Below are 13,717 nucleotides of genomic sequence, written 5' to 3' on the forward strand. Positions count from 1 at the left end.
TACCAATTGTACGAATGTGCCCCGCGTACGAATGGTGACCACTTTCCCCTATATGAAGGAATTTTCTCTTTTGAGGCTATTGATATAGCTTCGAAAGCCTTTTCAACGGGAAGGTAACGTTTCTTCATAATAAAAGAGTAAAGAACCAAAAATTAAAATTTGAAACACAGAAAATAAAATCTATAAAAACAGCGTGAACAAGAATCAATTCAAATATAATCCAACAAAGCTCTCTCAGGCAAACGCACGGCAAGTATCTTCTATTAGTTGATCGCTGGTAGAAAGCCAATAAAATTTGCGTTCGGTTAACGCGATATAAGGTAGGACGCGTATTTCATGGGACAAGAAATAGTGCCCATATCTCACCTAATTCACATGATAGACAAATAATTCTGAGAATGAAACTTGTTTTAAATTTTCTTCTCTACAATTTTTATTTGAAACATTTTTTCCTAAATACCTCTTTTCTTGTAATAGTACAATACAATATCATTTATATCCCCATTTCATCCCCTTCGACGGCCTGTCTCATCTTGTGATTCTCACAGATGATTATTATATTCGAATTCAATTTTTTCTAGGTGAAATTATTGTGACAGGATTTTTCCTTCTATGAGTTTCGAATTATTTTTCATTCATAACCCCATTTGACCCCCTTCGACGGGCGGTCTCATGTTGTGATTTCCACAGATTGTTATCATGATAGAAATCGATTTTTCCAGCATGAAATTGTTGTGACAGGATTTTTCCTTCTATGAGTTTCGATTTATTTTTGTGTTCATTACCCCATTTGGCCCCCTTCGACGGGCGGTCTCATGTTATGATTTCCACATATGGATGGAATTATTTTGACAGGATATTTCCTTCCATGAGTTTCAAATTATTTTTGTATTTGTATCCCTGGGCGGTTTTATCTTTTGCTTCTCACAGTATAATATCATTTTCAAAATCGATTTTTCTAACATAAAATTATGGTGAGAGGATTTTTCCTTTCATGACTTTCGATTCAGTTTTGAATTTCATCCCCATTTGACAGGCTTTTTTTTTCTAGGAGTTTCGATTACTTTTTATAGGTATGTCTCCATGTGACCCCCTTCAATTATTTCACTATTTGAGCCCTTCTAACTGCTGGTCTCATCTACTACGACTGATAACAAAATATGTTTTCAGTGATAGATAATTTCTTACAAATGTACTCATCCCCTATTTATAATTTTTTTTCATTCTGCTTTTTTAGTAGGCACATTCGAAAGAGTTGCCCGAGGTGTTCGTTCAGCGATAATAATAGAGCTTCTAATCATTTTTCACCTTTTTAATGTTTATTTTTCCGTAATAATTTTTCGACGTACGTCTATGTGCGCTCGGGTGTTTTCGGAACTTTGGCTGCTACCTTTTAGCTGCCAAGTTCACACCGGTGTCAAACAGCTTTTACGAAATTAAATCGAGTAGATCTTGTGATTGTAGAAAAACCTGACTCTTCACTAAGGTTGTGCATTGACCTCCAACACTTGAATGAGTACTTGATTAGAGACTACTATGAAATTCCTACCTTAGAGGAAATAAGTTTGAAACTTGCTAAAAAAAGTCACTCCGTCTTTTCGATTTAAAAAAATGGGTTTCATCAAATTAGAGTAGATGAAGAATCCAGTAAACTATGTTGTTTCAGTACAACATTTGGTGTTTTAAAATATCTGAGAGCCCATTTTGGTCTAACAGTTTTGCCAGAATTCTTTCAAAAACTAACATATAAGTATTTTGGTCATATACAGAATGTTATAATAATAATAATAATCTTTATTCAATCCTTACAGATCACATACAGCATGATATAGGATACGTCACAAATCAAAAAAACCGTGTGATGATAGACAAATTTACAATCAACAATATTAAAATATCACAATTTAATAGATTTGTTCACATATGAAAACATGTATAACATTTTTTTTCATACATATGAGCAAACACATTATCATTTTGTATCAAGAAATTCTTTGATACTGTATTAACATTTGTCTTGCGGGAAGATGATTGAAAAACTTTATATCTCTATATGAGGGGCTTCTTTCATAGAATGATTAGCTGTGTGCAGGAATTCTGATGAGGTCTTCGTTTCTAGTTGGGTAACCATAGCAATGAGAAACTGTTTGATACATCTCAACATATTGCATAAATAACAGTATACATTTGAAAACATAAATACATGGAACTGTTAAAATTTTATATTTTTGAAAATATGGTCGACACGATTCATCTGATTTTAGATTGAAAATGAGTCAAATAATTCTTTTTTGGGAAATAAATATTCTGTTTGAGTTACTGGAGCATCCCCAGATATTGATGTTATATGATATGTTGCAGATTAGAGCATAATATACATTGATTAGTTGATTGGAATCGAACATATTTTTTAATTGCAATATAGCATAGTAACCTGTGTTAACTGTTTTGCTTATGGCATCAATATTATTTTCCCAACTCATTCCACTATCTATATAAGTTTTAAGGAGTTTCGTAACTTCAGAAAGATGAATAGTGCTATTTTTGACAACCACTTGAATATCAGTCACAGATCTCCACCTAGATTGGAAATGTATACAGACTGTTTTCTCTGCATTCACTATCAAAACATTTCTTTTACACCAAATCATGAATTTTCCTGCCAAATTATTTAGTTTTTTTGTAAGTCTTCAGGACTATCTGCATCAATGGACAATGCAGTATCATCTGCATACTGAATTTGAACTGATATAGTCAGGTAGATCGTTTATGAATAACATATATAATATTTCTTTTTCAATATTAAATTTCACAAAAAGGATTTGAAGCTTTATATCTCCTATTAATTATCTGCGAGCGCTTTTGACAGCTGGTCGTACTGTCATGTGCCTAGAAGATGACAGTACTGTCATCTTCTCCTTGGAAAATCATTTATTGAAATTTTGTCAATCCCATAGATGGCGCATTCTTGAAAGACATTTGTTGTTCAGTCTAGCATCACTATTGCAGCTCGAAACAGTGATGCCTGATAGCTGTACATGAAGAGAGTAAAAATTACTCCAATTGGACTCATTATCGGGACCGTAATGAAAATTATGAATTTATTTGATGATCATCAAACAGACACCCTGTACAGAAATCCTGTCTAAAAAGTTGTGATCATATTCTGATAGTACAATGAAAGTTTCAACAGAAAGTAGTATTCAATTTCAAATATCTATGTGAATAAAAAGATATAGCAAAAATAGAATTTTAAAATTGTCAGAACAAAACAGGACACATTTTTCACCATCACCCAATAGTAAGCAAAAAGAGGCAATTCTCTAAATGTAGTTCTTAATGCTTAATATAAAAGAATTCATAGCTGTGCCAAACGAGATCAGTTATTCAACCAATCAGACTTTATTAAATCAGCAGCTTTTTCTCCAATCGCATATGCTGGCACATTTATATGAGCCGTCAAAGAAAGTGTTATAACACCTGTGTCGACCACACGTAACTGTTTATTCCATGAACTCTCAAACGGGAATCTACTACTGCTTCTCCATTATTTTTAGGACCCATTTTGTAAGTAGCAACTTGATGATAGAGACTGCCAATAATGGTTTTCAATGAACATTCCCAATATTCGTCACTTTTGAACTGGTAGTCATCACAACCTGAAAATGAAATATACTTTGGAAAATTCCTATTCTTCTATAATTTAGGAAGTTTTCAAATCAAATTTTGAGATATGCTTAAGTATTACACCAAGACGTTTATTCACCCTTCGAAGCTTGATACCAAACAGTTGTTGGACTACAGTAGGTATGAACTACGTCTAACAGGCCTTCTTACAGGTCATTTGAATCGTTATGTGCAGAGACTCGGACTCTCGGAAGACAGTGTGTGTCGCCTCTGTTTGAAAAATGATGAAACAGCAGAGCACATACTGCTCCGCCGGGGACCGAATCAGGTTTTTATACTTCGGCAGAGCCATACTCTGACCTGAAAGACCACTCACAATACAAACTAATCGGCTTCGTTAAGAAGCTGGGTCTATTTGGTGAATAGGTGTGAGCCGCAATAAACCCTTGCGGGTTGCGGTGGAGGGTCGAATAGACGCACTCAATTTGATAAAAATCTAACATACCCAATTAGACCTGGTTTGATGAGAAAAAATATAACTCAAAGTCAATGAATACCATGAAAGATGAGTTACTCAAAGTAAATGGATGGGAGACTCAGAGAAATATTTACACACCGGCACAATCAACAGCCCACCTATATCATTCGTCGCCCATTATGTTTTATGTTAACTGTAGCTTATCAATTGTTTGGTTTTTTGTTAAGTGGGTGCACTAGCAAAAAATTAAACACTACACCATTATTTCGTCTTTAATATTTGTGTCACTGACGTGTTTTTGTAATTTAGTCGTTGTTTGACAGTGTTGCAATTGTATTACTGTGTTATCATTTCCTGTTCTGTTTTGCTATAGAGTGCAAGTATCGTTCAATTTCCTTATTGTTTGTGACTGTAAAAAATTCCACTCGACGCAACTGATGTAACCAGAGCAGTGGCTCTGGCTGATGCTGGGTACATCCAACGTCGCATAAGTCATACTCTCGGTGAACCTCGAAGTTCGGTACGGGATGGATTTCGGTAGACAAGTTCATACACGCGCAGGCCAGATCGAGGCTGACATTGATGCACTTCTACTCGAGATGATCACTTCGTCGTCAGCAACGTGTTAAGAAATCGCCTCAGCACCACTACTGAAGGGCGTACATATCTTTTTTAGGTGGGAACTGTCCGAGTGAGTGAGCGTACCATTAAAAGAAGACTGGTAGAAATAAATATAAAGGCTTTTCTTCCAGCTCGTGACTCGCAACTGTTTCCACAACACCGTAGAGCTAGACTCGCTTTTGCACGGGAATATGTTGACTTGAAAGTGGAGGAACGTATTGTTCTCTGATAAAAGCAGAGTAGCCTCAGGAGGTATAGATGGACGTCATCGTGTCAGGTGCCAAAATGAAAGGTTTGCTCCGTGCGCTATAACAGAAACAGTGGGTTACCAGGGAGGTTTCTTGATGGTTTGGGAAGGTATCTCTTACGATGCTCGTACTGATCTTGTCGTGTTTGACAAAGGCAATGTGAATACTCAAAGATACGTGAAAGAGGTTCTTCAAGACCACGTCATAACCTTTGCATGCATTGGTGACAACTTTCGATCAATGCAAGACAATGCACGGTACCATACGGCTTCATCCGTCACCAAGTACCTACTAAATCTGGTCGGGGTTCAAGTTTTGCAATGGGCGGCATGCAGTCCAGATCTCATCCCGATAGAGCACATTTGGAACAACCTCTAAAGACGTGTAAGAGGTAGAATACCAGCTGCTATAACCCTGGAAGCACTCAAGATGGCTATGGTAGAGTAGAGACACAATATATCCTAATTAGATATTCAGAATATCGTGGATGGCTTACCAAACCGACTCCATGAAGTCATAAGAGCTAGAGGCGACAACACCCATTATTAATTATTATTAAAAAAATTTTGCAATAATAAAATTTGTGTTTTTTTACCTTAATGGTAGTTTACAACATACCCTCTCATGAAATATGATATAAATTTGAGTATTTCTGAAAATTGATAGAAATACAAGGTGGGCGCTTAATTGTGTCTGTGAGTGTACCTAATTATCGTCTCATAACATGACAACTTTTTGAAAAAAAAACTTTTGGCTCTCTACTTTTTTATCTTTATACAAAAGTTGTGGAAAACTGCTGAAGGTAGAAAGAAAGAAGGTAGATAAAGTTACTTTCAGATACAAATTGGAAGAAAAAAGCACTCCCAAAATAACTATTTTGACATGAATATTGAATTACACGAAGAGAAAGTATTTTTAAAACAAATACTTTCAGGTCAATATTGAATAATAAAAAAATCACTTTTTCCTATTCAAGCCACTCCAAATATTCGTTATGTTCATGTGAATGTACGTGCTTCGGGAGGGGTATTTTCTTCCAGTTTGCATCGGAAAATTACTTCTATACGTGATCTACACATCTTTGTAATGAGTTCATTCTCAACTGAATTGCTTTCCTGCCTTTTTCGAAAATTCTCCTTAAACTCCGTCTTCGCAGTCAATGCATATGCCACTGATGACAAAAGTACGTATGGTACTTCATGTTCGATTCGACCCCAGACCCTCCAGGCTGGATTTTGTTCTTTATAACTGGATAATTAAAAAATACTTGTAAATATTCAGTGAAGAATATTTCTATACGTCTTTTCAGTTATAACTCATTACGAACAACAACCTCACAAGTCAAAACGAGCCAAGGATCAACGAGGTCTTTCATTTCAAATTGTGATTCATAGCACCGGTTGGACGATAAGTAGTGAAAATCAATATTCCGGTCGTAGGGCTGCAACCACCATTCCACATAGCGGTGTGACAGACCTTACATAAAAAATAATAATATTTACTCACATTAGCACTTACCAGGTATTTAAGTGTCAACTATTTCAGCTCCATATCTTTTTAGAGACGGGCTTTGGCTAATCCTTTGTTTTTCCCTTATTGCTGCTATGAAAGTTCTGACATCGTGATATTCAGGATCAGATAGATAGTTTGCATAAAATTTCGGTGAATCTAATGGATCGCTGGACCTCAGTTCTATGTATCCTTTGGATTTTGGATGAACTAGCATAGAAAACACCTGCAAAATGAAGACTCGTTTCAGTTCACAAGATAGATACACAAGAAATACATTTCACAACAAAAGCAAACTTCATCTATCCCAATATAACAGTGAACAATGAAGCTTCTCAATGTTCGATTTCTATATACTTATCATTGCCTAACCTGGATTTTTATTAATAAACTAGTGGACCCTTCGAACTTCGTTTTGCCTAAGTGTCAATGAGTGAGCAGATACAGGATTTTAAAATTGATACAAAATAATTGGGTATAATAAAATAAATGGTATTGGTATATAATAAAATGAATGGGATTTGGTAGGAAGGATACACTCTTCAGTGCATTCTTCAGTGCATCATCTATTTCGTTTGGTAGAATTTTTTCGAATAACCATATAAGAATGTGTGCGTGCCTCGTTTTTGCCAATCTATAGAACACATCTAGCACCAAATTTTCCAAAAATTGAACCCTGCTGCTGACCAGCTGCTGACCACCATACAGTAGCCATGGTCTTTTTGTGAGTTTCTGTGTCTTGAACGTCTCCTGTTGTCGTAGAGAATTCATTGTGAATCTCACGTGACGATCTGATCCAAAAAAGGATCTTCGAGGCTAGAATATCCGGAACGAAATTTCGTAAACCAACGTCGCACAGTCTCAAAAATAGCCTCCTTGAATATTAGGCATGTTTTCAGGAAATAAGTTGAATTGTAGTCGTAATTTGTGATTTTTTATCTTTTCTGTTCCATGCAAACATTGTTTTCAATTTTAGAAAAACTAATTCTCTAGATCAACTACTAGGTAGGTATCATATTCATGTTTATTCAGAAATACAGTGCTAGTCAAAAGTCCCCTCCCCCCCTCGTATCTTTGGAACGGGTATACTTATAATAATGAAATTTGGAGGGTGGAAATAAACGGATGTAGGCTTCTTAACTGGTCATAACAGGTGACGCAATAGTCATAAATGACGTCACAAGGCCACTGTGACCAAAAATTTTAAATGGGACCCTATGGCAAGTGACAGCTCGTTTGAAAGGTATTGAAAATACCTATTCAGTCATACCAATTTTGTTTGGGTTTCGGCTGATTTTGATTGATAAATTGAAGAAATACGAAAATTATTGTTTCGCATTTAATTAATAAAAATTTTAAAGTACGCCTCTGGTTCATTGTCAAAAAGGTTGACGTGTTTGAATTATCTACTTGTCAAAAGTGTTTATACCTTGAAAATTTACCTAAGCTATTGTTTAACGAGACGTTTAAGTGTTTACATAGGCAAAATGGTACGTACTGTAGCCGACAAAGTAGCAGCTATCTTAATAATTGGTGAATGTAGAAACAATTTCCATGCAGCGGAACGACTGTTTAATGAGAGGTACCCCGATCGCCCTATATCGAGGGTTTATTTGAGGGAGCTTCTTCGGAAGTTTGAAGCATCAGGTAGTGTTCAAGATGCCAAACGATCTGGTCGACCAACAATTAGTGATGACAAAAAAATTGACATACTTGGAGAAATGGTAGTGAACCCTACTTCTTCCACAGCCCAAGTTGCGTCTATCTGTGAAGTCAGTCAAAGGACAGTACATAGGGTGTTGGCTAAAAACAAATTTCATCCATACAAATTAAAAATGGTGCACCAACTTTCAGATGATGACCCCGACCGAAGACTAGAATTCTGTGAAACTATGTCCGATAAAATGAACCAACAACCAGGCTACATACAGACAATTTGTTTTAGTGACGAAAGTACTTTCTTTCTCAATGAAAATGTTAACACTCAAAATGTGAGGTATTGGAGTGACACAAATCCTCACATCTTTCGTGAAAAACATACCCCATTTCCAGAAAAAGTAAATGTTTGGGCAGGTATTTTGGGAAACCACATAGTTGGGCCTCTTTTTCTCAATGCTAACTTAACCGGTGAATTGTATCTGGAGATGTTACAAACTGATATTGAGGCGTTGATTCTTGATATTCTAGAAGATAATCCAGATGAATTCGACAACTTGGAAATAACGTTTCAACAAGATGGTGCTCCTGCACACTATTACGGTGCAGTAAGACGTTACCTAGATGAAGAATATCGTGGTAGATGGATTGGACGACGAGGTTCGATCGAATGGCCAGCTCGGTCACCGGACCTTACACCATTAGATTTTTTTCTATGGGGTTACTTGAAATCTAAGGTTTACGCTACAGCACCTGACAGTATTGCCATTCTGAAACAACGAATTGTTGAAGAATGTAGGGCAATTTCCGCTGACACACTGGGACGAGTACGACAAGAGTTTAGCAATAGGATGCATTACTGCCAGGAAGTAGATGGAGCACATTTTGAACACTTATTATAAGAACTGGTTCTTAAATCTTCATTAATTAAATGCGAAACTATAATTTTCTTATTTCTTCAATTTATCAATCAAAATCAGCCGAAACCCAAACAAAATTGGTATGACTGAATAGGTATTTTCAATACCTTTCAAACGAGCTGTCACTTGTCATAGGGTCCCATTTAAAATTTTTGGTCACAGTGGCCTTGTGACGTCATTTATGACTATTGCGTCACCTGTTATGACCAGTTAAGAAGCCTACATCCGTTTATTTCCACACTCCAAATTTCATTATTATAAGTATACCCGTTCAAAAGATACGAGGGGGGGAGGGGACTTTTGACTAGCACATACAGAGAAACAGTTTCCATTAGAAGTTTGAGGCAAAAGAGTAACGTTATCGGAAGTTTCAGATATCAGTACATTTAAATAATGATACGAAAAGGAGAAATTAATGCATTCGTTGCATTTTGCAATAACATTTGTCGAATACACAGTTATAATTTTTCACATATAGTCAGTGGGCATACTTGAAGACTGGCTCTAAATCAAACATCTAAAGGAACAATTCGTTCGTGGTACTAGCCAGGGGAGTAGTTGTTCTCTGATAGGAGTCAGTCCGTTAACCTACAGTGTAGGGAGTCGAGACTGGCCTGAATGAATTGTTCCTTCAGATGTCTTCAAATACGCCTAATGACTATATTCCCCTTATACGGGGAATTGGGCAAATTTCGGACATGCGGTTGGTTGCTTCCTTCACAGGCAGATGGAGCGATGACAGACCTGTTGTTTGTTGACCGCTTCAGCCTAGTCCGAGAAATGATACGCTGAGTTGACACTCGCCTGAACGAATTGTGCCTTGAGATGATAACATTGTTCTCATTTACTGGGTCTTTTCCCAATAGGTATGAATAAATTATATAATAGAAGTTTTCTGATTGATTCGGCCGTTACTTGATGAAGATCCATAGTATTTTCACAAACTACACCTCACGATTTGATCGCCACAAACTTAATTTGAAAAATATATCACGAGCTGTTTCTATAACACAGTAACTTTATCAACAGTGATTTGAATGTATTCAAATCACTGTTGATAAAGCTAGTGTGTTAGCGCAACATGTGATATATTTTTCAAATAAAGTTTGTGGAGATCAAATCGTGAGGTATAGTCAATGAAAATATTATAGAAGCTGAACAGGGAAATTTGGCTGAATAGAAAGAGGAAAAACAGACACAGACACAGACTAAAATAAACCAAAGATCTCTATTGTCTATACAATGATGGTTGCTTGGATACGTTTTTATTTCGGAAAATTTTGTAGATCAACTGTATAAGTTCTTACAAACAAATAAATGTTACTAGAGTTTTTTCCCAACACCGACCGTTATTTTAACACCTCAACACGTATTTCGATCACCAAGTGATCATCTTCAAGAGAAATATTGAACTAAATATACTTACAATATTATTCTTAATTATACCATAGATACCTCTTCTAGGTACCTACATCTTAAGTGTCTTAAATTAATTTCACAATAGTGCCTTATCTACTAGTCTTTATTTTACAATGAATCCTTTTGTAATAGTCAAGTAAATCTAGTAATTGAAATATTATTTCAACAATCCATATAGTATACTATTAGGTATTGGTCCACCATCGTTATTCATATTATTATGTTTACTTATTTCTGAACTCACATAGGCATCTAGATGCCTGTTAACTTGTCTATCTAATCTTAATGAACTAAAGTCTATGGAATGGTTTTGTTGCAAAATATGATGGGCAACTGCTGATTTTTCTGGTCTTCCATATCTTATTTTAATAGATATTTTTGTCTGTTCATAATATTTTGCATCGCACTCCTTACATTTAATTTTGTGAATTCCAGACTTTTCCGAAATCTTGACTTTGTATTTTGGATTTCCTGAACTTCATACCTAGTTCTTTGAAAATCTTTCCAAAATTCTTCGTGTATTGGTGGTATGCAACCGAGATATAGTTATCTTGATTTTCGTCCTTTTTAAAAGTCGAGATTTCGTTCATTCTCAACCTAAACTTTTTCTCTTTGATATATATATATATATATACATCTCAATTTTTTTGTATCAATTTTAAAATCCTGTATCTGCTCAATCATTGACTCTTAGGCGAAAGGAAGTTCGATGGATCCACATTTTTTTTTGAATGATGCAACTAATTTTCCTTTATTTTCAGTATTTCAATATTAATGTAAGTCACAAAAGGGATTTGAAGCTTTATAACTTCCATTTAAATATCTGTGAGCGCTTTCGACAGCTGGTCGTGCTATCATCATCTAGGCTCTACTTAAACTGAACGTGTCATCCTGTTGTATGTCCTTTTATACGGTCCGAACGCCTCAATGCAGGTACTCCAGGTTCTTCAGGTGAATTTGCCTGTATTTGGGTTACATCAGGTACTATTCTTGTGTTAGATCTTCTCTAGGTTCACTATTTCTAGAAGTGTGTATTGATTTGTTTAGTATATTGAATGTTAGGTCTTGTTGTGTTTTGATTTGTATCTACTTGTTCCTCGATAAGTGATTTATCACTGTTAAATTGATGGATGCTTAAGTTTTACCAAATGTCCATACGGTTTCTTTTATTGACTTGTTTTATGAGTTTTATATTTTCTGGTGGGGGGAAATTATGTTTTGTATGGCGTGTGTTGTGAGGTTTGATTTATATACTATTGGGTTTATGTATGCCTTTTTATGCTCATCGTATCTTTGGATCAGTTTTTTCTTGGTTTGGCCGATATAGAATTTGTTGCAGTCCGGGCATTGTATGCTGTATACCTCGTTTTGGTTTTTGTCTTCTTCTTTTTTATAGCTGTTTATTTTTTGTGTTATTTTCGTGTTTGGCTTGTATGTGATGTTGATGTTCAAAGGCTTGAAGACGTTTGTCAGTTTTTTGCTTTAGTGTCCTACGTACGTAAATGTTGTCCATCGTTGTGTTGTTTTGTCTGTTGGGGTGGCTTGATCCTTGTTCTGTATTTTTTGTTTGATTTTGTTTTCTAATTTATCTATTGTCTTTTGGGTATACATGTATACATATTAACTTTTACTTCAATTTATATCTTCAATTTATTGTTTCTCACAAATTTTTACTGCCCTGAAGAAGCTTCCCATTAAAAACGAAAGCTTGGCAAAGTAAAGCAGAGTTTGATTTTTGATTTTTTGACTGAGAGACTTCTTTCGTTAACCTCTCATGTCAAAAGTCAAAAGACGATGCACTAGAAAATTCGGCCCAGCACGTTTGTGCTGTGCACAGTGATGTGAACTGTCAGGAATATTCCTGTATGTGCTTGTTTCCTTTCTAAATACATTTCCATATTGGCTCCTCATTACCAAAACGTCAAGAAATAGAAGTTCCATTTAATGGAACAAACAATAAACAATAACATGGTTTTTGAACGCTTTAACTGCTTCTTCGGCGGTCGTGTACCACTCAGAATTGACCGTTTTACGTTGCTCAAGCCAAACAGTGGCCACATGACCCATTCGGCCGAAGAAACAGACGACCATTTGCTTCACTGTGCTTCTTCCACGAACAACTTTTATTGGATTCAACTCGTCTTGGAATACCTATACGGTCGATTTCTGTTTTGTTTTCGGCTCATACGCTTATATCGATAATTCGTCACATGTCACGATTTTATACACGTCTTCCGAAGCACCACGGTCGAACTTTCTAATCATTCGGTACACCGCTTAACGCGAGCCGTTTTTGAGCGATTGATGAATCATGGATTATCCAACGAGAGCCATTTTTTACCAACTAAATATTCATGCGAAATCGAATGTATTAAAGTGGAACTAATGTGCAATGATGCTTCTATGTTACAGTATATCACATGACGATCAGTTCACGCACTGCATTGATGTTTTGTGCCACCACAACCGATTTTGGACGATCTTCACGGAATTCATCGGTTACCGAACTACGACTAGGATTCAATTCACTATACCAGCAATATACTGTGGTTTTTGATGGTGCTTTATCTCCATACGAATACCAGGTGTGTTGGAAGAAGGTTGTACAGTTCAGTTCCGAAGAAGAAACCGAATCTTTGTGTAATTTTTTTAAGAACGGAATTTTGTTATGCAAGTTTTCGACTGATCTTGTCAATTCGTAAGTGATAAAACAAAATTTCTGGGTATTCAAGAACATCCATATGTAACAGTGGTAGCTGAATAAGAATCTAATGCTAAGTATTTTGGTTGCCTTGTACAGTTGCTCCATTTCGGAGCAACTGTACAAGGCAACCAAAGGCTGTACAAAGCTATTTCACATGTAATTATTTTTATTGGGTTTCTGGTTGTTTGTGGGCAATTGATGGCATTATTAAATGCCATCAGATTGTTGTATAGATTCTGCCAAGGAGTTATATAAAATTAATATTTTTTTTGAGAAAGTATACCCCTAAGGGTGTAGAATTTGAACATGAGAAATCTCATCCGTTTCATTACTTCGGAAATGTGTTCTACCCACCTCAGATGTTGGTTAATGACTATGCCTAGGTATTTTATGGACGTTGCTTTTTCCATTTTTGGGCAGTTGCATGTCATATTCTTAGTGCAGGTGGGTAAGTGTATTCTGAGTTCGTTGAGGTGGTTGGTCATCAAAGTTCTTGTCACATTGTCGTACAGTAAATAAGGAGTATTACCCTTGA

The 13,717-nt window shown here is 35.9% G+C and overlaps 1 protein-coding gene across 2 annotated transcripts in view; it reads right to left on the bottom strand.

Annotated features, from left to right (window-relative positions):
• Nucleotides 1-2,738: 2,738 nt before the first annotated feature.
• The window catches only part of LOC141483923 (uncharacterized), a 32,158-nt gene continuing 21,179 nt past the window's right edge, over nt 2,739-13,717 (bottom strand). The window contains exons 2-3 of one of the 2 annotated variants that reach the window (XM_074178997.1): nt 6,493-6,709; nt 2,739-3,659 (exon numbers count right to left, since the gene is read on the bottom strand). In XM_074178997.1, the coding sequence (XP_074035098.1) occupies nt 6,500-6,709 (210 nt within the window). In that variant the 3' untranslated portion in view covers nt 2,739-3,659; nt 6,493-6,499. Of the gene's footprint in view, nt 3,660-6,492; nt 6,710-13,717 lie in introns of those variants that run through there. The other variant, XM_074178998.1, reaches the window with a different exon arrangement.

This window comes from Leptinotarsa decemlineata, unplaced genomic scaffold (genome assembly GCF_025532065.1).
Source record: "Leptinotarsa decemlineata unplaced genomic scaffold, Ldec_3_MD MMD2_tig00004307_RagTag_RagTag, whole genome shotgun sequence".
Taxonomy (NCBI): Eukaryota; Metazoa; Arthropoda; class Insecta; order Coleoptera; family Chrysomelidae; genus Leptinotarsa; species Leptinotarsa decemlineata.